Source organism: Pantherophis guttatus, chromosome 1 (assembly GCF_059756535.1).
Source record: "Pantherophis guttatus breed Tessera chromosome 1, ASM5975653v1, whole genome shotgun sequence".
Taxonomy (NCBI): Eukaryota; Metazoa; Chordata; class Lepidosauria; order Squamata; family Colubridae; genus Pantherophis; species Pantherophis guttatus.
The window spans coordinates 110917456-110938105 of record NC_142063.1 but is presented as its reverse complement, the minus strand read 5'-3'; the positions used below and the strand labels follow the sequence as shown (position 1 = coordinate 110938105).

The 20650-nt window shown below is 40.2% G+C and overlaps 1 protein-coding gene across 5 annotated transcripts in view; it reads right to left on the bottom strand.

The window, feature by feature from the left end:
• NLRP6 (NLR family pyrin domain containing 6) overlaps positions 1–16496 on the bottom strand; it is a 42239-nt gene extending 25743 nt beyond the window's left edge. For 2 of the 5 annotated variants that reach the window (XM_034420120.3, XM_060687776.2), the window contains exons 1-2: positions 12589–12657; positions 128–424 (exon numbers count right to left, since the gene is read on the bottom strand). In XM_034420120.3, coding sequence (XP_034276011.2) covers positions 128–398 — 271 coding nt within the window. In that variant the 5' untranslated portion in view covers positions 399–424; positions 12589–12657. Of the gene's footprint in view, positions 1–127; positions 425–5827; positions 5921–12588; positions 12886–13482; positions 13895–16307 lie in introns of those variants that run through there. The other 3 variants (XM_034420123.3, XM_060687775.2, XM_034420121.3) reach the window with 3 other exon arrangements.
• Positions 16497–20650: the final 4154 nt, after the last annotated feature.

Genomic DNA, 20650 nt, shown 5'->3' with positions numbered 1-20650 from the left:
ACTGTCAATCTTAGCCAACAACAACAAATCAATTGAAAAGGATTTCAGTGGCAGGCAGTTTCCAATTTTTATTTCCAGTTGATCTCACATGGAGATAACTTTTCTATAATATGTTGGATTTTCTTACCTATTTGTAGAGTTTCCTCAAGTTTTTTAGCAATTTCATATATGTTGCTCTTTTTAAGGACATAAATGCACACCTCTACAGCATCTTCTCCATAATATTGAATCAGGAGATCTACAACTTCTTGTTGATTAGCTTTCTCCAATGAAGCTGTAGGAATGTTTGGCTTTCCGTTATGGTTAATAAATTTTAGCCACCATTTAAAACTGTTAAATTGCTTCTCAAGGAGGTCATTCAATGAATTGTAAAGATCTTCCCTCATGGTGTTGTTCATGTCAGTTATGATGGATTACATTTGATCTAAAATTAAAATTAGAGAATTAAACTAATATTTTATAGAAAATGAAGATTGAAGGAAACAGTTTTCCCTGTTTTCAAATTAAAACATGTTGCTCATTCATAAAGGTATTAAGTTACCTATAGCATGTTGTTTATTATTTGTTTTATACAACTTTGTGTAGGTCGCCTACTCCATACATTCCAGGCAAGTAATAGTTTTAAAATAGATGGCACTCATCATTATCTCCCCTTCATGGATTACTGCCTTGTCGTGGAGAAAGGGCTTGCATAGGTAAATGAAGCTATGAGCTGTGCTGTGCAGGGACACCCAAGACGGACAGGTCATAGCAGAGAGTTCTGACACATGATCCACTGGAGAAGGAAATGGCAACCCATTCCAGTATCTTTGCCATGAAAACCCCATGGACAGTACCAAAAGGCAAAAAGATATGAAGCTGAAAGATGAGCCCCTCAGGTTGGGAGGTGTCCAATATGCTACTGGAGAAGAGCAGAGGGCTACTACTAATAGTGCCAGAAAGAGGGAAGCGACTGAGCCAAAGCCGAAAGGATGCTCAGCTGTGGATGCATCTGGTGGTGAAAGGAAAGTCCAATGCTGTAAAGATTTTTTTTTTCTCCATAGGAACCTGGAATGTAAGATCCATGAATCAAGGCAAGCTGGATGTAGTCAAACAAGAGATGACAAGACTGAACATCGACATCTTAGGAATCAATGAACTAAAATGGACAGGAATGGGTGAATTTAATTCAGATGACCATCAGATATACTACTGCGGGCAAGAATCCCTCAGAAGAAATGGAGTAGCCTTCATAATCAATAAAAGAGTAGGAAAAGCAATACAGGGATACAATCCCCAAAATAACAGAATGATCTCAGTTTGAATCCAAGACAAACCATTCAATATCACAGTAATCCAAGTCTATGCCCCCACCACTCATGCTGAAGAGGATGAAATTGACCAGTTCTATGAAGCCCTACAGCATCTTATAGAATTAACACCAAAAATGATGTCCTTATCATCATGGGGGATTGGAATGCTAAAGTAGGAAGCCAAAAGATAACTAGAATAACAGGCAAGTTTGGCTTTGGAGTACAAAATGAAGCAGAGCACAGGCTGATAGAATTTTGTCAAGAGAATATGATGGTCATTGCAAACACTCTTTTCCAACAACCCAAGAGACGACTCTACACATGGACATCACCAGATGGTCAACACAGAAATCAGATTGACTATGTGCTCTGCAGCCAAAGATGGAGAAGCTCTATACTGTCAGTAAAAACAAGACCAGGAGCTGACTGTGGCTCAGATCATGAGCTTCTTGTTGCAAAATTTAGGCTTAAATTGAAGAAAGTAGGGAAAAGCACTAGGCTACTCAGGTAGGAACTAAATCATATCCCTGATGAATATACTGTAGAGGTGACAAATAGATTTAAGGAATTAGATCTGATAGACAGAGTGCCTGAAGAACTATGGATAGAGGTTCATAATATTGTACAAGAGGTAGCAACTACCACCATCCCAAAGAAAAAGAAAGGCAAGAAAGCCAAATGGTTGTCTGAGGAAGCTTTGCAAATAGCTGAGGAAAGAAGGGAAGTGAAAGGCAAGGGAGAAAGAGAAAGATACACCCAATTGGATGTAGAATTCCAGAGAATAGCTAGAAGAGATAAGAATACCTTCTTAAATGAACAGCACAAAGAAATAGATGAAAACAATAGAATAGGGAGGACCAGAGATCTCTTCAAGACAATTGGAGATATGAAGGGAACGTTTCATGCAAAGATGGGCATGATAAAGGACCAAAATGGCAGGGACCTAACAGAGGCAGAAGAGATTAAGAAGAGGTGGCAAAATTACACAGAAGAACTATACAAGAGTGATCTTATCAACGAGCTATACAAGAACGAGAAATATCAACAACCTCAGATATGCAGATGATACCACTCTAATGGCAGAAAACGAAGAGGAACTAAACAGCCTCTTGATGCGGGTGACGAAGGAGAGTGCAAAAGTTGACTTGAAACTCAATATTAAGAAAACTATGGTCATGGCATCCGGCCCTCTCAATTCCTGGCAAATAGATGGGGAAGAAATAGAGGTAGTGACAGATTTTATTTTCCTGGGTTCCAAGATCACTGCAGTTGAGGATTGCAGCCAAGAAATTAAAAGATGCTTGATCCTGGGGAGGAAAGCTATGGCAAATCTAGACAGCATTCTAAAAAGCACAGACATCACCCTGCCAACAAAAGTGTGTATAGTCAAGGCTATGATTTTCCCAGTTGCAATATATGGCTGTGAAAGTTGGACCATAAGAAAGTTTGAGCACCAAAGAATTGAGGCCTTTGAACTATGGTGCTGGAGAAGACTCCTGCGAGTCCCTTGGACTGCAAGGTGATCAGACTGGTCAGTCCTAGAGGAGATCAACCCTGATTGCTCTTTAGAAGGCCAGATCCTGAAGATGAAGTTCAAATACTTTGGTCACCTAATGAGAAGGAAGGACTCACTGGAGAAGAGCCTAATGCTGGGAAAGATTGAGGGCAAAAGAATGGGAAGAGAGAGAATGAGGTGGCTGGATGGAGTCACTGAAGCAGTAGGCATGAGTTTAAATGGACTCTAGAGGATGGTAGAGGACAGGAAGGCCTGGAGGAACATTGTCCATGGGGTCATGATGGGTCGGACATGACTTCACAACTAACAACAACATCATTATCTGGAGTGACAAGCTTAACCAAGAACTCTTCCTTTCAGAGTTCCCCTGTCCTATTCAATGATGTGAACACTTAGCTTTCTTCTTAGTGTGCATGTAACGAGCAGGCAGATTCTACCTTGAATATCCCAATTTGTAGCTGCACTATTCAGAAGGTGCAAAAACTCTGAAAACTGCCCCTTTTAGATTGTCAAAAAGGAGGTCATAGAAATGTAAGATGGTGTTCTCTCTTAAGATAAGTTAAGATAACTTTTATTGTCATTTTTTTACTGCGAGCACACCGGCCCACATTAAAAATGAAATTATGTTGACTGGTCTCAAGAGAGTGTATATCTACCCACACACATACATAACACACATATACTGTACACATGCTATATACATACATACATACATACATACATACATACATACATACATACCTGCACTATACATTTATATACATAAATATATTAATCACTGTCCATTTTGAATATGTCGCGGAAACAGGTAATCCAATCCCATTTAGGTCTTCCATAAGAGCAACCACTGAAATTTCCATCCCTGAACACCGATCAGAAGGGATGCATGCTCTGCTTCACCCAGAGCCCTCTGGAAGAGGAGTTGCCCCTTGCTGGACAGCTTCATAGAGGAAGTAGGTGGTCATCTATCAGAGATAGATCCTGCACTGAGAAGGGGATTGGACACAATGGCTTTTATGATTCTAGCTACATCCTACTGTTTTTGGTATGACCTTCCCTAAAATAGGGAAGTTGGAGATGGAGTAATAAGTACCTAAAATGGCTGGCTCAAATGATGGCTTTTTTTTTTTTTTTTTTTTATTAATTTAAGAAACCATATAATACATTTATAAATGCAAGTAAAACAATTTACAACAAACATCATCTTTATAACATCTACCTATAATATCTGAATTGTTACAATATCAATATCCTATATTCTTCAATATACAATATTTCTCTCACCTTATATAATGATATTATTTTATTGATATCTCGTGTCTCTTTCTTAAATTTCATTTGATTTAAAACTTTATTTTACTCTATTGATATCTTTTCTTTTATTCAATTTTTCTTTCTTTCTTCTTCTCTTCTTTTTTCACTTCCCTCTAACCATTTATACCATTTTTGCCAGACCAGATAATATTCAGATTCTTCTTTCCCTTGGATCTCCTTGGTAAGTTTATCCATCTCAGCGCATTCCATAATTTTGGATATTAATTTCTCTTGATGGCTTTATATATACAAAAATGTTAAAAAGAAATAGAAGAAATAGAAAAGAAAGAAGAAGACCATGGTGGCAAAGTGGTTAGAATGCAGTATTGCAGGCTAATTCTGCCCACAGCCAGAGACTCAGACTTCCGTCCTTCTGAAATTGAGAAAATGAGGACCTAGATCAGTGGTGAAATCTGAACCGTTTTGCCACCGGTTCACTGGCTGCGCATGCGCACTGCACTCCAAGCGGATGCACAATACACGCCAAAAGGAGGCTTGGGTAGGTAAGTAGAACAGAAATCAGCTGTGGCGTGAGATCTTGGGAATTTTTTTAAAAACTTTTTAAAAGCATTTTTACTACCGGTTCTCTGGAACGGTAGTAGAAAATGCTTTTAAAAAGTTTTTTAAAAAGGTTCCGACAATCACAGCTGTGGCGTGCGAGCTTGGGAACCTTTTAAAAAAGTTTTTAAAAGCATTTTTAACTACCGGTTCTGGAGAATGTTCACAAGAATAAACATTATACACCCACGCTCAAGTCTCTCCGTAGAATCAGCACATACTGGTACATACTTCCACATCCAGGAAAGTTCCTCTATAAAACAATGTCTGTACCCAATTTCTCTGCAGCTATCCCCAAAGCAAAACTCTTTGCTTTTGGGAATAAATATTTCTTCTTTCCTCACAGCTGTCTGGATTTCATTTTTATTTAATGTTGTACAACCCTGGTTTGAATTGGAATCCCAAATTATTCTTCTGACAGAAGCAACTTCCAATCTTCTTTACAATAGTGATAAGCATACTTAATACTGTTTCTCTCCTCGAAATTGCATGACATAATTCCATTGTATTCATATACAGTTTTTTTTTAAATCAGTAAATCCAGAAATCATCAGTTCATTTTTATCCATTTTCAGCAAAACATCCATAAGGGATTTTCAGTCAAAAGTAATTCCTTCCCTAATCAAACAACACAATGTAGCCATTTCTGCAAATGTTGCCATCTTCACAATCCATCTCTCCATTGTGGATAATTTTGCATTTTTCTATCTTTGTGCATATAAGTCTCGCTGTAGTCACCATATATAAAATCAACTATCCATGAATCATTTCTAATTGGCTATCCATTAAGTCTTAGAAAGAAAAATGATGGTATCATCTCAATATTATTTTTCTTAATACTGAACATCATATATATAAACACACACACACAATACAGACAAATAAAACTTTAGGCTACATCCAGAAAGTATAATTCTGACAGTGGCAATCAGCGACCCTTCATTGCCAATCACACTTCAAGTTTAGCTCAAGGGCCTCTTTCCTTCCTGGAGATATTTCCTCCCCACAAAAATTACATTGCAAAGTCTTTCTTAAAGACTGCATGTTTTTGCAAAGCATTGGCTCCTCCCCAGAAGAGTCTATGACACAAAACCATACCATAAAATCAAGCCCTCCCATATTTAAGCATTTAGGATGCTAGGCTTACCATTCTATGGTGAAAAACAGGAGTCTGAAACCTAAATTGGTCCTAAATTTTTAAACAGATAGATAAAATTTTGTCCTTCACATGTCTTCTATTTAAAGCAGTTTTGTTTTCAAAAGTGCTCCTCCCTTCCTCCTAGTACTTATTGTGTCGATTACGGTTTCCTTTGCCGTGTTTTGAGGCAGTTGCTTCAAGAGAGGAAATGTTTCACAGCAGTTTTACTTAATTGGCGTTGCTTTGCTTTCCTGGTGCTTCATCAACCTCATAAAGTTTGCAATATTGGAAAAGAGTTTCTGGGCATATACAGATTGATTTTCTCCTCTTTGCAAGAGACGGAGAAGGCCAACTAGTTAGAGGAGGCTGAAGGGAAGACAAAACTGTTCTCTTGAGGTGAATCTAAGTTGCTCACACAAACCTACAAAATGCTTTCCTTCTGTTTCACCTTCAGTTCCATGGGAGAAATATTGTGTTTACTAGAACAGACTTAAACCTTATATGTTCTCCGTCAATCCCCTTGTGAAGTTCTTTCTGTTTATGTGTGTGTGATATCATTGCTATAAATCTTGCTACTGAACATTTGGAATCTGGCATTGGCATTGTGAACATTAGCTTGAGAACTTGGTGAGATTTCATCTGGTAGATTGGGTTTGGTCATTTTGCCAACTTTCTGCTAACAGCCATCAATTATCCCATTGGAGTCTGATTGATATAAGAAACTATTGGTTATCCAACAAGCAGGTTTTCTGGCTGTAGTTTTTTTACAGCTCTTACTTTGGGGGTGGCATTTTTTAACTAGTGGCTCTTTTGTCTACTGCATGAACTACCCTGGATGCTGCTGGGCATAGCCATTTATGGCCTGGCATATTTTATCACTCAGCAATTTTTAAATGAAAATTCTCCAAATTGTATGCTATAAGGTTAAATTCACCAATTTTGTGCTATAAGGTTTCCAAATTCAGCCAAGTCTTGTTCATTTTGATTTTGTAATTAATTTAGAACTATGGGGATTATTTCAAAATATTCAAAGTATTTTATCTTTATCTTATGGATTAGTACGGTAAGACTTGCACTCTATGCGATCCACTGTCTCTCTACTATGTGAACTTCTCTTTAATCTCATCTTCATGAAAATAAGTATTTAACAACATAGCAGCAGAAGAATATTCAAACAAATTATTTTTCTCCATTTATAGTTTTCTTTGAAATGCTGCTTCAGGATCTCTATCAACTGTCTGTTCTCTTTGCATCCACTCCCTCTTGCTATACCCTCATGCCCAACTCCTGGAGTCTTCTTCATTCCTGCAGCCAATATCAGGAGTCAATAACCAAGCCTGCCTACAATGACCTCACTGGTCCCAAGGCATCCCCTGGCTTTGCTAAAGGATGTGTATCTCACACATGCATGCAGTTGAGAGGGAGAGTTGTTAAGAAACCTTCTCAAGCAGGAATTGAGAGCCTCTTTGGTCTTGTGATTAAGGCACCAGGCTAGAAAGTGGGAGACTATGAGATCAGGTCTCACCTTAGCCATGAAAGCCAGCTGGGTGACTTTAGGCCAGTTAATCCACCTCACAGGGTTGTTCTGGGGAAAACAGGTAGAAGAAGGTGGGTTGGATATATTTGCCACCTGGAGTTATTTGTAAAAGTAATAAAATTAAGATACAAATATATAAATAAAATGAATAAATTGTGAATAAATTGGTGCAGAGCTCTCTTTACTATTACCCCAGTGACTGATCTTTTGGCTCCAAGAGAGTTGTGAAAGTACAAGCGGAAATGTTTAAATCCAATATGAAACTAAATACAAGCATTTTGCAACACTATCTCCTTCTCAATGGCAATTTATGTCAGGGGTGTCAAACACAAGGTCTGCGGGCCAGATCCGGCCTGCGGGGTGCTTAAATCTGGCCCACGGGGCCAGCATGGAAATATCAAAGGACCGGCCCGCAGTGCCACTGCCAGCCAAAACAGCCCATGGGGAGGCATGTGCGGACCCACAAAGCCCATTTTCGGCTTCCCCAGCCTCCAACAACATTCTGCCAGCCAAAAACGGGCCATGCAACCTGGTTTTGGCCAGCAGAGTGCTGCAGGAGGCCATGGAGGCTGAAAACAAGGCACTGGGGTGGATTCCCTGTGAAGGGAATCAGATATATAGCAATAGAACTTTTTACAGACAATGGTCCAATTTTGGTGATTGGAATTTATGCTCCTAATCAGCAACAAGAAAATTTTTATAAAATATTGTATTCTAAAATATTACAATGGGACTATAGATCTATCCTACTTATGGGAGATTGGAATGGAGTAATAGATTCTAAAAAAGATAAGAAGAGCTTGGCAAAGTCATGTGTTAAACTACCACAGATCTTTTTTGATATGAAAGAAGATTTGGAACTGAAAGATATATGGAGAGTGCATAACCCAAAAGAACTGGACTTTACTTTTTTTTCAGATAGACATAGATCCTTCTCTAGGATAGACTTTATTCTACTTATGGCTGACTTACTTTTAAAAACAAAGAAAACAAAGATATTTCCAAGGACTTTATCTGACCATAGCCCGGTATGGATAGAAATAGAAATGGGAAAGAATGAGAGAAGATCGTGGAGAGTAAATGAAAATTTGTTTAGATATGAAAAGAATGTAAATGAACTTAAAAAACAAATGGAGGAATTTTTTGAAATGAATTTGAATAAGGGTACCCCTATTGAAATTGTTTGGGATGCGAGTAAGGCGTATATGCGGGGGGTACTGATCTACATGAACTCTAAACATAAGTTAAATCGACAAAGAAAAAGATTAGAAATGGAAGGAGAGATAAAGAAAAAAGAGCAGTTACTTATAAAAAATCCAACAGATGAAAAACTACAAGGAATTATAAAACTTTTGAAAGATCAATTTCAAATGCTTACAGCAGAATAAGCAGCAACTAATTTACAATTTGCGAAACATAATACATTTTGCAACGCTAATAAACCGGGCAGGTGGTTGGCTTACACAATGAGGAAACAACAGAGTACTCGGACTATTGGTAGTATTGAGTATGGAGGGAAGGAAGTATTTCAACAAAGATTAATCAAAGAAGCCTTTCTAGTTTATTATACTAAACTATATGCTAAAGATGATATACAGAATGAACTTATAAATAAATATCTAGAAGAAAAGAGAGTTATAAAAATTTCTAGTGATCAAAAGGAAAGAACGAGTCTACCAATAACAGCTGAGGAGATTATTGTAGCTATTAAACAACTGAAAACAGCTAAAGCTCCAGGAACGGATGGTTTAACTGCGGTGTATTATAAAACTCTACAAGCAGAAATGATTGAACATCTTAAAGACTTATTTTGTAGCATACAACAAGGGGGGAAAATACCCCCTTCATGGAAAGCAGCTTTTGTCTCTCTGATACCGAAAGAGGAAGCAGGTTCTACAAAACCGGAAAATTTTAGACCAATATCTCTCCTGAATACGGATTATAAAATTTTTGCTAAAGTATTAGCCAACAGATTAATGCCAGTTATTCAAGAGGTGATCCATCATGATCAAGCAGGATTTATAGAAGGCAGATACATGAAGGATAATGTAAGGCAAATTATAGATTTATTGGAATATCTTGAGAAGAATAAACAGATCTCTGCAGTGCTGGTGTTTTTGGATGTGGAGAAGGCCTTTGATCGAGTGAATTGGAACTTTCTATTAAAGACTTTAAGAAAGATAGATTTTGGGGATCAGTTTGTACAGGCGGTTTCAGCAATCTATCAAGAGCAAACAGCACAAATTATTATTAATGGAAGTTTAACTACAAATTTCAGTATAGAAAAAGGCACAAGACAAGGTTGTCCATTATCCCCGTTGTTGTTTATTTTAACTCTAGAAGTCTTGTTGAACACAATACAGGATTTGAGCACTTTGAAGGGAATAGTTATAAGGCAAGAGGATTACAGAACAAGGGCATTTGCAGATGATCTGGTTGTTACCCTAACATGGCCGATGGAATCAATAATTTAGATGAAAGACATTATAGAAGAATATGATATGGTATCAGGATTCAGACTGAATCAGAAAAAAACCAAGATGATAGTTAAAAATATGACAGTTGATCAAAAGAAGGAATTGGAAAGGAAGGCAGGCTTTGAAATAGTATCAAAGGTGAGATATCTAGGAGTTCAAGTTGCAGACTCAAATATAAAACTGTTTCAAAACAATTATGAGGTGTTGTGGCAAAAGGTACAAAAGGATATGGAAACCTGGAAAAAACTGCAGCTGTCTCTACTCGGAAGAATAGCAGCAGTTAAAATGAATGTTCTACCTAGATTTTTATTTTTGTTTCAAATGATCCCGGTGCTTAAAAGTGATAAACAGTTGACGGAATGGCAAAAAGGAGTGAATAAGTTTGTTTGGAATGAGAAAAAGCCAAGAGTGAAATTGAAAATTATGCAAGATGTTCGTGAAAGGGGTGGTCTTAAACTTCCAAACCTTCGACTGTACTATGAAGCAGCAGCGTTGACACAAACAAGTGACTGGTTTGGAAGGATAAACACTGGAATATTGAATATAGAGAGTTATGACCTTCAATTTGGTTGGCATGCATATCTATTTTATGAAAACAAGGTGGATAAAGTATTCAACAGCCATATGCTTAGAAACTCCTTGATGAGAGTATGGAAGAAGCACCGGTTCAAATGGGATTATAAAATACCGTTGTGGTTGGATCTTGGTCACATTATACAGAATATAAATATAAAGTCACTCAGGGGGTTTTTATATAAAGAAGTACTTTTTTGTGATGGGGGCAGATTGCAACTAAGACATTCAACACACTGTTGGAAGAAGGGATTAATTTAACTTGGTTACAGTATAATCAACTTCAACTGAGATGGAGAGAAGATCAAAAAATTGGATTAATGTTGCATGAAGAAGAATTGGTTAGACAGATAAAAGAGAAAGGCCCAATGCATATTAAGAGGGTTTATAATGTTTTGTTAGAAAGAGATTCAGAAAATGAATTGGTTAAAGATTGTATGATAAAATGGGTGCAAAATTTTGGAGAACCAGTTATGATGGAAACGTGGGAAAAAATATGGGTTCAGAATGGGTCGCAGAATTTGAGGGAAAATTTTTATAAAATGTTTTACAGGTGGCATTTAGATCCTAAGAAATTGTCGTGCATGTATCCTAATGTTCAACCAAAATGTTGGAGATGTGATTGCTTAGATGCTACATATTATCATATATGGTGGACCTGCAAGAAAGCAAAGGCTTTCTGGATAAAAATTTGGTGGGTTATGCAAAATGTTTTGAAGAAAAAAATCCAATTTTCTCCTCAAGTTTTTTTACTGAGTATAGTTAAGGGCTTTTCAGTGGGTGAAACAAAATTGATATTGTATATGGTGACAGCAGCTAGGTTATTGATTGGTCAATATTGGAAAAGGGATGCTATGCCCACAATTCAAGAATGGACCTTAAAGATGGCCAGTTTTGCAGAAATGGCGAAGAAATCAGCATACTTAAAAGACCAGACTCAAGAGACTTATGCATGGGAGTGGAAGAAATGGATAGATTATGTGCAGAATAAATATCAAACTAGGAAATACCAGATAGCTTTTAGCTGAATGTTGTGTAGAAATGTATAGTATATAGGGGGTAAAATAGCTTATTGTTAAGTAAAAATGTATAGTACACAGGGGGGAGAATAGAAGGGTGGTAAAGTATGATATAATATAATGTGGATGGATTTCACCTTGGGGAAGTCATGGGAGGAGGGGAGGGTTAGGGAGGGAAGGGGGGGAAATGGGAAAATTTGTATTTGTAAAACTTTTTCAATTAAAAAAAAAAAGACAACTGCAAATTTTTCCACTTCTCCAGGTCTCTTACAGTTTGATCATATAATTTAACAAAGTTGTCTTCCTTAGTTGTAGAGCATTGGGCTGATAGCCAAATTCCAAGATATTAATTTTATTTACAATTTGAACATCCAATCTAGATTCTAATATGTCCTTCTGTATCTTTGGAATATTTTTAACCAATATCTTAGTTTTGTCCTTGTTCATTTTTAATCCCGCCTCTCTACCATATTCTTCTATCATCTCTATCAACTCTGGGCCCGACTCCTGAGGGTCTTCTAGAATAAAGACGAGATCGTCCGCGAACGCCTGTATTTTAAATTCCTGCCTTCGTACTTTAAGTCCCTTAATTGCCGGGTTATTCCTAATTTCCCTGAGAAGGGGCTTCAGAGTCAGAATAAATAAAAGCGGGGAGAGCGGGCAACCCTGTCTCGTTCCCCTACTAATTGTAACCTCCTTTGTCTTTTCTCCATTAACTAGAACCCATGCCACCTGGGAAGAGTAAATTGTTTGTATTGGGGATTATTTACTCTATTCTGTGTTATGGGCATAATTATTTATTAATCAGGGCAGGAATATTATCTGCCGGGATAGACGTGTTTGTATGTTTAGTATTATGAATGGGGGAGGGAGGGAGGGGAATGAATGGTTTTTGTCTTTATGTATAATCAATGTTTTTGCCTTATGTTGATTTTGATTTGGAAAATTTAATAAAATTTATTTAAAAAAAAAGATTAGAAGGAATGTCAGGCCAAAAGGAAAGTTCCTCTCTGAAATCCCAGGAACTCACTGCCAATCCTAGTCAACATCAAAGAATTAGTGGAACACAATTCAGTGGAGACATCTCCCCAAATCACAATTGGTGTTTATTTCCAACTGATCTTACATGAGAGAACCTTTCTGAGATATGTTCAATTTTCTTACCTTTCTGTAAATTTTCCTCAAGTTTTCCAGCAACATCATTTATATTGCTTTTTTGAAGGACATGAATGCACACCTTTGGAGCCTCTTCTCCATAATTTTGAATCAGGAGATCTACAACTTCTCGCTGATTAGCTTTCTCCAATGAAGCTATAGGAATGTTTGGCTTTTCATTGTGGTCAATATCCTTTAGCCGCCATTTAAAATCCTTAAATTGCTGCTCAAAGAGGTCATTCAATGCTTTGAAAAGTTCTTCTCTCACAGCGTTGTTCATGTCAGTTATGATAGATTATATCTGACCTAAAATTAAAATTAGAGAAATTAATATTTTATAGAAAATGTCAAGAGTGTCAGTACAGCAAAATTTTTGGGAAGCTTGTCTCAAAACTGCTGCCTATGCATTGAGGGGAATCACTTCCCCAAAGCCTAGCAAGAATGCCAGCAGATTAAGACAGAGGCCCAGCCCACAAGGGTGGCTTCCTTCTTTTGCAAAACACCATCACTGAGCTTCTTTCCTAGTCGACTCTACTTTCTCTTCCTCTTCTGGAGTAAATAGTAGGTCTTTTCCCAGCTTTAGTAAACCAGGGTCTCCCTTTGGCTCCTTTGCTGCTTATCTGACTCCTTTTAGCAACCAATTTCTCCTGCTGCTGTTTGCAACATATGAGTTTGCTTGCCACCCAGCAAGGTAACAGGATGCAAAAAGACACAAACAGGGATGGGAGATGGGAGGCTAAGTTGCAGGGCCCCCCCCCCCCATGTGACTCCAGGCCTGTGCAGGATGCTAAGAATCCAAATTTTGATCATGTGACCACAGAGGGTTTCAATGGCTATAACGTCAGGTATGAGTAAGATACCCGGTATCATTGCAATTTCAAATGGGCATAAATTGAAGACTACCTGTAAAGAAAATGAAGTGAGGCACAAAATGAAGGGATGTGTCTGGTTATAAGCCAAAGGTGCTTTTTCAGGAGGCAACTAGATGTTCTTGTTTTTTCTTTAAAGACATTTTGCTTCTCATCCAAGAAGCTGCTTCAGCTCTGACTGGATGGTGGGGAATGGAAGCATTTATATTCCTTGCAAACAGCTTGTCATTTGCATTCTTTTAGAGAAGGGGTGTCAAACTCAATTGCATCACGTGACGTCACCTAATGTATCACAACGTTTTTTGCCTCTGTGGAGCCGGGGTGGGCGTGACCTGCGTGTGATGCATCTGGCCCGCGGGCCACTAGGTTGACACCCCGCCGGCCACCAGGAGGTTCATCTGGGTCAACAGCACAGATGATGTTACTTAGTTTGGGTAATGAAAAGTCTGCAAGAAAACAAAACAAGCTCATTTCAATACTGAGCTACAAATATTCTCCTTTATTAGACAGTATATTAGAAAGACAAATAAGCAGATGTTGAAAGGAAAGTTAAAAATAAGTGGAGCAAGAACATTGTAAAGGTAAGAAAATTGTAAATAATACATTTGGATTTAGCAATATTTGTGAATGGAATAACTCTTCTTCCAAATATTCCATCTGTCTTTCTGATTTGAATGTAAGGCCATCTAGTTAAGGCTCTCCAAACTACAGCAGTACTGAAGGGAATGTGCATTGCTCACTATCGCACTCAGTGAAGCAAAACAATAATCCACTTCTCTAACATGCGTATTTCATAAAATGTTCATTCTGAGACATATTTAGAGGCTCAAATATGTACTGCTTTGGATAGTTATGAATTCTGCCTTCTTTAATGGTGTCTTCCATTCATGTCAATAATGTTTTTTATTTCAAGATTAATTTTTCATTCCAGTTTCTCTTTGAATTTACTCATTTTCTTCTCTTCACTTAAAAGACCAAAGAGGAAATACATTCTTAATTAAAAATCAGGCCTTCAACTCAGAAAGCTATTCAACAATGTTGTCCTCATATTGTGAGTCTCTTTTCCAAAAGGCACCTCTCCTCGGTCTGCTAGAATATGCCAGTAAGCAACCAAAAAAAAAAAAAAAACACCGGAAGCTTAAACAAATGAAACTATAAAACCAAATGCAAACTGACCTTTTGTTTTTTTGAACAGGTTCTCATTCAGAAAGAGATGGATTTCAGCCATACATTTTTAACAGTGGTGAAATCCAATTTTTTTTACTACCGGTTCTGTGGGTGTGGCTTGGTGGGCATGGCAGGGGAAAGATACTGCAAAATCCCCCATTCCCTCCCCACTCCTGGGGGAAGGATATTGCAAAATCTCCATTCCCACCCTCTTCTGGGGCCAGCCAAAGGTGGTATTTGCCGGTTCTCCAAACTGCTCAAAATTTCCTCTACCGGTTCTCCAGAACTTGTCAGAACCTGCTGGATTTCATCCCTCATTTTTAATAAAGAAATTGTTGTACCCTGACTCTATATTTCCAGAAAGTAGTAGTCTTGATTAGTTCTTGCAAAATGTAACATAGATGTTTACTTGCAAACTAAAATAGACTCTGAATTGCAATGGGAGGGGGAGCCTTGAAAACCCTTTAGAAATATTTTGGGGTTTGGCCTTTTTTTAAAGTCTTGCTTGTATTCAATGAGAAACCAGTTCACAATCCCCACTGACATCCCCCCACCCCCCCGATACTGCCAAGGAGGTCAGGATAGGCAGAGGATAGCCTCGCTCTGATAGCAGATCCAAACTTCTAGCATTCTCTTTTTCCAACTCTTCTTGCAGAGACTCCAATGAGAGCCTGTGATGGACCACAACAAACTCCAATCCACACCAGTTCCTCCCTTTGTTCTCCAAGACCACAATCAGGAGCAGCGGACAAGACAAACCTCTCTCCTTCCCTACAACTTTCTCTTGAGGCTAAATGATGTGGGCAGTGACTTCAACCACCACCACCCCCAGCCACTTTCCCAACTTGGCAGCTCGAACATGCTGTACTTTGTTAGGCAGGCTCAGACTCAACAGACGAGATCTGACAGTGACTTCCATATCACATTTGGCATGATCTATGTTACCCTTTCCATTCACTTCACCCATTAGCCTTGGCCATAACCTAGCCACCGCCCTTCCTGATCTCCATTTGTCTGCTAAGGTTAGGACTGAAAGAACTTCAAAGGCTGCTCAAAAACAAACAGAAGCCCCACAGATCGAACCAGGCTGGGGTTCCCACCCTCTGCATCTGGCTCATAGTGCCTTGCACGCCTGGCACATAAGACCTTTTTCCTTCTTTCCCAGAGGGCACTTGAGGGCCAGATCAGCTTTTGCCAGGTAGGGACACATTTTCTGCTGTACTAATGCCCCAGATTTCACCTCTTCTGCTGAAGCATGTGATTAAACATTAAAAGCACAGACAGGTTGAGCTCTACACAGCATTTCAGCAGACTGGAAAGCCAGGAAAGTTTGTAAACATGAAATCATAGGAATTTCATCCTGGTATCAGGTATACACCCTATATGAGGAGCCAGATCTTGATGACCTCCAAGCAAAACTTAGGGGAAAAAATCTCTCTATGCTTATAGACTGATGGTGGAAATAAGGGTCCCTCTATTGCCAGCCCCATTCCAAGCTCAGATGAAGGGCCTCCTCCTTTCCTGGAGACGTTTCCTCCCTGCACAAATTATGCTGAAAAGTTTTCCTCAAAGGCCTTATATTTTTGCAAAGCAATGACTGCCCAAATAGTCTACCACACACACACACACACACACACATGTTACACGAAATCCAACCCTCCTATATTTAAACACTTAGGATGGCAACCTTACCTTTTTGTGGCAAAAAATGGAGTCTGAAAGTAAATTCGTCCTGAATTTGTAAACAGATAGATAAAGCTTTGCCCTTCATAGGCCTCAGATAAAAGTGCTTTCATTTTCAACAGTGGCTCTCCCTTCCTCGTTGTAGTTTATTCTGTGAGTTGTGTTTGCTCTGTCGTGTCCTGAAGTAGCTGCTTCAAAAGATAGGAAACGTTTCACAGCAGTTCTGCTAAATGAATATCAAACAAGAGAGCTGTAAAAGCCTTGAAAAGATGCCTTTAAACAAAGGTTGAAATGAAGATACGCACCGGCTGCTTCACTTAATGTCTTCCACACTTTTTCTAATTCTTTCTCAACCTCCTACAGTGTTGTAATAACAGAAAAGGGTTTCTGGCCATGTGCAGATTCTTTTTCTCCTCTTTGAAAGAGATGGAGGAGGCCAAGGACCTGGAGGAGGCTAAAGGGCAGATAAAGCTCTCCTCCTGAGGGGACCCTTGCTGCTCTAAAAAAAGGTTCCCCTCCCCCCCCACCCCGTCAGCTCTGTGGGAGAAATGTTTGCCTAACTTCAATGTTTCTGTCAAGTCCTTTCTGAAGCTCTTCCTCTTTCTGTGTATGTGGTACCATTTGCCATAGCTTGCATTAGAATCTTGGTGAACATTAATTTGTGAACTTGGTGAGATTTCCTTCAGTGGGTTTGGTTTGGTCCTTTTACCAGTTTTCTGCTAAGAAGCATCGATCATCTCATTGGAGTCTGTTTGATATAAGAAACTATTGGTTTTCCAATAAGCAGGTTTTCTGGCCAAAAGTTTTTTGCAGCTCTTATTTTGGGGGTGACATTTTTCAACTATCGGCCCATTTGTCTACTCCTGGATGTTGTTGTTATCCACAGCTCTTTGCTGCCAGCACTTAAAATTTGTCCTCCCATTTGATTCTGGGACAAGCAGCCAGGATGAAGCAGGAGAAAGCTCCCTGGATGCCTGGAACTCTAGTCCTGCCAACTATTATGTCAGCAATGAGTGCATTGAACACTGAACATTCAGTGACAAGAAGTTTTGTGTAGCTGAATATTTTGCTGTGTTATCAGTGGAATTCAGACCAGCACTATGCATTAGCATTGCAATAGTACATACCAAATAAAAATATTAACACTAAAACACTGAAGATGTTGCATTGCACTAGTTTTATTCCTATTCTGCATCATAATTACCCTCATTCAGTGCTAATGTAATACTGACCAATCACTGAATGATTGTACGACATTAAGCGAGAACTACCTGAAAGAGCTGCCTATGCTTTCCAATATCATCTCTAGAGTGTCCTTGCAGCTATAACATATGCAGGGCAAGCTCAGTATGTAGGAATAGAAGATTTAATAATACAATCTTCAAAAGAATTATAATCTCATTTTCTTTTATCACCCAGATAGAAGACCTTCTCAGGTGTCTGTGAAATCAAACCTAATAATACAATATTAAAACCCAATAAAAAATTATGAGAAATAATAGTGGCAACGAATATGTCAGTTTTAATTTTTCATTTAATCAATATAAGCCATACAAACAAAAGCTCTTTTGGGATCCTCCCTAATGTTTAAAAGTTGGGAAGGGGTCCCAAGAGAAAAAAGTTAAATTGAAAGACTAATTCAACATTGCATTAAGCTGTACTTGTCTGATATTGATGCAAGGTAGACTCTATGGCCAGTTTAAGGAGGCTTTGTTTAGACTGTGATGTTCCAGCAGTGACTAGCCATGTGCTCCGTCTGGGCTGTGAGATAGCTGGGCCCCTACTGGCCAATCCTTCTTCTGCTGTGCCCTCCCAATTCTGGGGCTCCTCTTTTTGGTCTTGCTGTGGGTGGGCAGATGAGGGCTGCCCTTATTTTTATTTTTATTTTATTTTATTTGTCGAACATGTATAACAGATATAAGTATAAACATATTATGAATACAGGAAATATATACAAATAAATGGGGAGAGTAGGACAGGGAGCGTAGGTACCTTACAGACCTCTTAGGAATGGGGTAAAGTCAACAGTAGACAGTCTAAGGTTAAAGTTATGGGGGTTTGTGGATGTAACCACAGAGTCAGGTAGTGCATTCCAGGCATTGACTACTCTGTTGCTGAAGTTGTATTTTCTGCAATCGAGTTTGGAGCGGTTTAACTTAAGTTTGTATCTATTATGTGCTCGTGTATTATTGTGGTTGAAGCTGAAGTAGTCATTGACAGGTAGGACTTTGTAGCAGATAATTTTGTGTACTTCGCTTAGGGAGCGTAGTTCTAAGTTGTCTAAGCCCAAAATTTCAAGTCTAATGGCATAAGGTATTCTGTTATGAGCAAAGGAGTGGAGGACTATTCTCGTGAAATATCTCTGGACTCACTCAATTGTATTTATGTCCGATATACACAGTGGTGGATTCCTCCCGGTTCGGCCCGGTTCTGCCGAGCCGGTAGCGGTGACGATATGACATCACCAAACCGATTCTCTTTGTTTGGGAGCTGCCCCCCCACCCCCGTTATCTTTACCTTTTATTTGGCCCTGCACCTAATCTATTAGCTGCTTCTGAGTCCCAGCTGATTGGCTGGAAGGAAGAAAACTGTTTAAACTCTTGCCATGGGGCTTCAAGGGCTGCCCTTGTCGAGATCCCCTCGACACCCGGAGCTCTAGTAACGACCGTGGATCCTGTAGCAACTTTGGATCCTGTGTATATATCATACCTGACTCCAGCGGCATGGGGGGGGGGTTGGTTTGGGTATGTTGTTCACATTGGTGGTGGGGGTGTTTAACATAACGATAGGCGGTTGGTCACGCTGCGGTCGGGTTGCAGGGTTTAGTTGTGCCGCCCTTCCGTTCTGCTAGGATGATGAAATTGATAATGCGCGCATGGGCAGAAGCCACAGTGACCCAGAAGGGCGTGCAATCAGCTGTAATTGGAGGCGTGTGTATTTAAACGGTGTTGGAAGGCAGCCACTCCCAACGCCGACTTTGTGTATTGCCGCATCAATTGTCAGGCTTGCTACTGCTGTTGCTGAGACTCGATTGAAGTAAAAGCGTTTCCAACACACGAGACCTGTTCGTAGTGTTTTCCTTTCTTCCCGAGCCGGACCCGCAGCTGAAGACCTGATAGAAAGTCGGTGTTTGTTTTCTCTTCGTTGGTTTGACCTGCCAGTGCCGTGTTTGATATGGCGGAAGGCACGGTGGCTGGTTCACCGGCGACTGAGGAGGCAGCGGAGGATACCGTGGTGGAGACGATGCCAGGCATCCAGGTACTGGAGGAGGTGGTGCTGCCGGTGGTGCGCCCCAAGGAAAGACCGTCACAGCAGGGGGAGGGCACTCCCCTCGATGCCAAGGACTGTAGTTCCAGCGGGCTGAAAACCGATGTGGGGGAGTGGTGGCAGAACTCTGCTATTACCGGCCCAAAGCAGCTGTTGCTTCAGCTGGGAGAGACGTCCTTCCAAGGGTGGAGGGAAAGAAGATGGATGGAGGACAAGGACTGTGACTGGAGCTACTCCATGGGGTTGGGAGCCTCCATTCTAGACATTTTACGGGAGAAGTTTGGAGAGGCTAGTTTCCGGGATGCTCCCTCCTGGCAGCCATGGGCACCGGGCCAGGACATTTGGCAAAGTCAAGGGGAAACCTGGAGCAGCACTGGAACCCGTTTCCATTTAGCGAGTCCAAAGCTCCGTATCGACAAGGGGGTGTATAGACCCGGATGGCGCGACCCCTCCCCAGCCTCCGGCCCTACACCTTCCACACTGGGGGAGGTTCCGCGTGGAGGGGACCAGGACCAGGATGCCCCAAGGCGACATGGCTCACTGCAAGTAGGCCAGGTCGCTGCACGGGGTCATCCTAGTCAACAACGGGGAGGTGGCGGAGTCGCTCAAGACTCTCGGCCGGTGGGCCTGGCTCCTATGTGGGTACCTGGTATAGGCCAACACCAACAACATATCGGGGTCCCTTCCCCTATACAGGCCACTTTTGACGGGAGTGCAGACAGGGTATCTTTGCTTCTGAGTCAGATACTCAGTTATATGGACCTGTACGGTCGCCTTTATCTGTCGCAGTGGGCCATGGTGGTCGTTATCACTACTGTCTTAATGGGTGAAGTGGCAGATTGGGTCGCTGATTTGCACAGCGACCATGCAAAAGAATTAGCGAATGTAGGACTGTTCCTAGAAGCATTGCGCTGCCGTCTTGAAGACCAGTCAAGAACACAGCTGCTTGAAGGCGAGTTGGTAGCTCTAAAGCAGGGGGGCAGACCCGCTAGACAGTATGTCAAAGAATTTCATACAGTGGCTGGTCGCCTGCATACATGGCCCGAATGTCTATTAATACATCAATTCCGACTGGGGTTAGATAG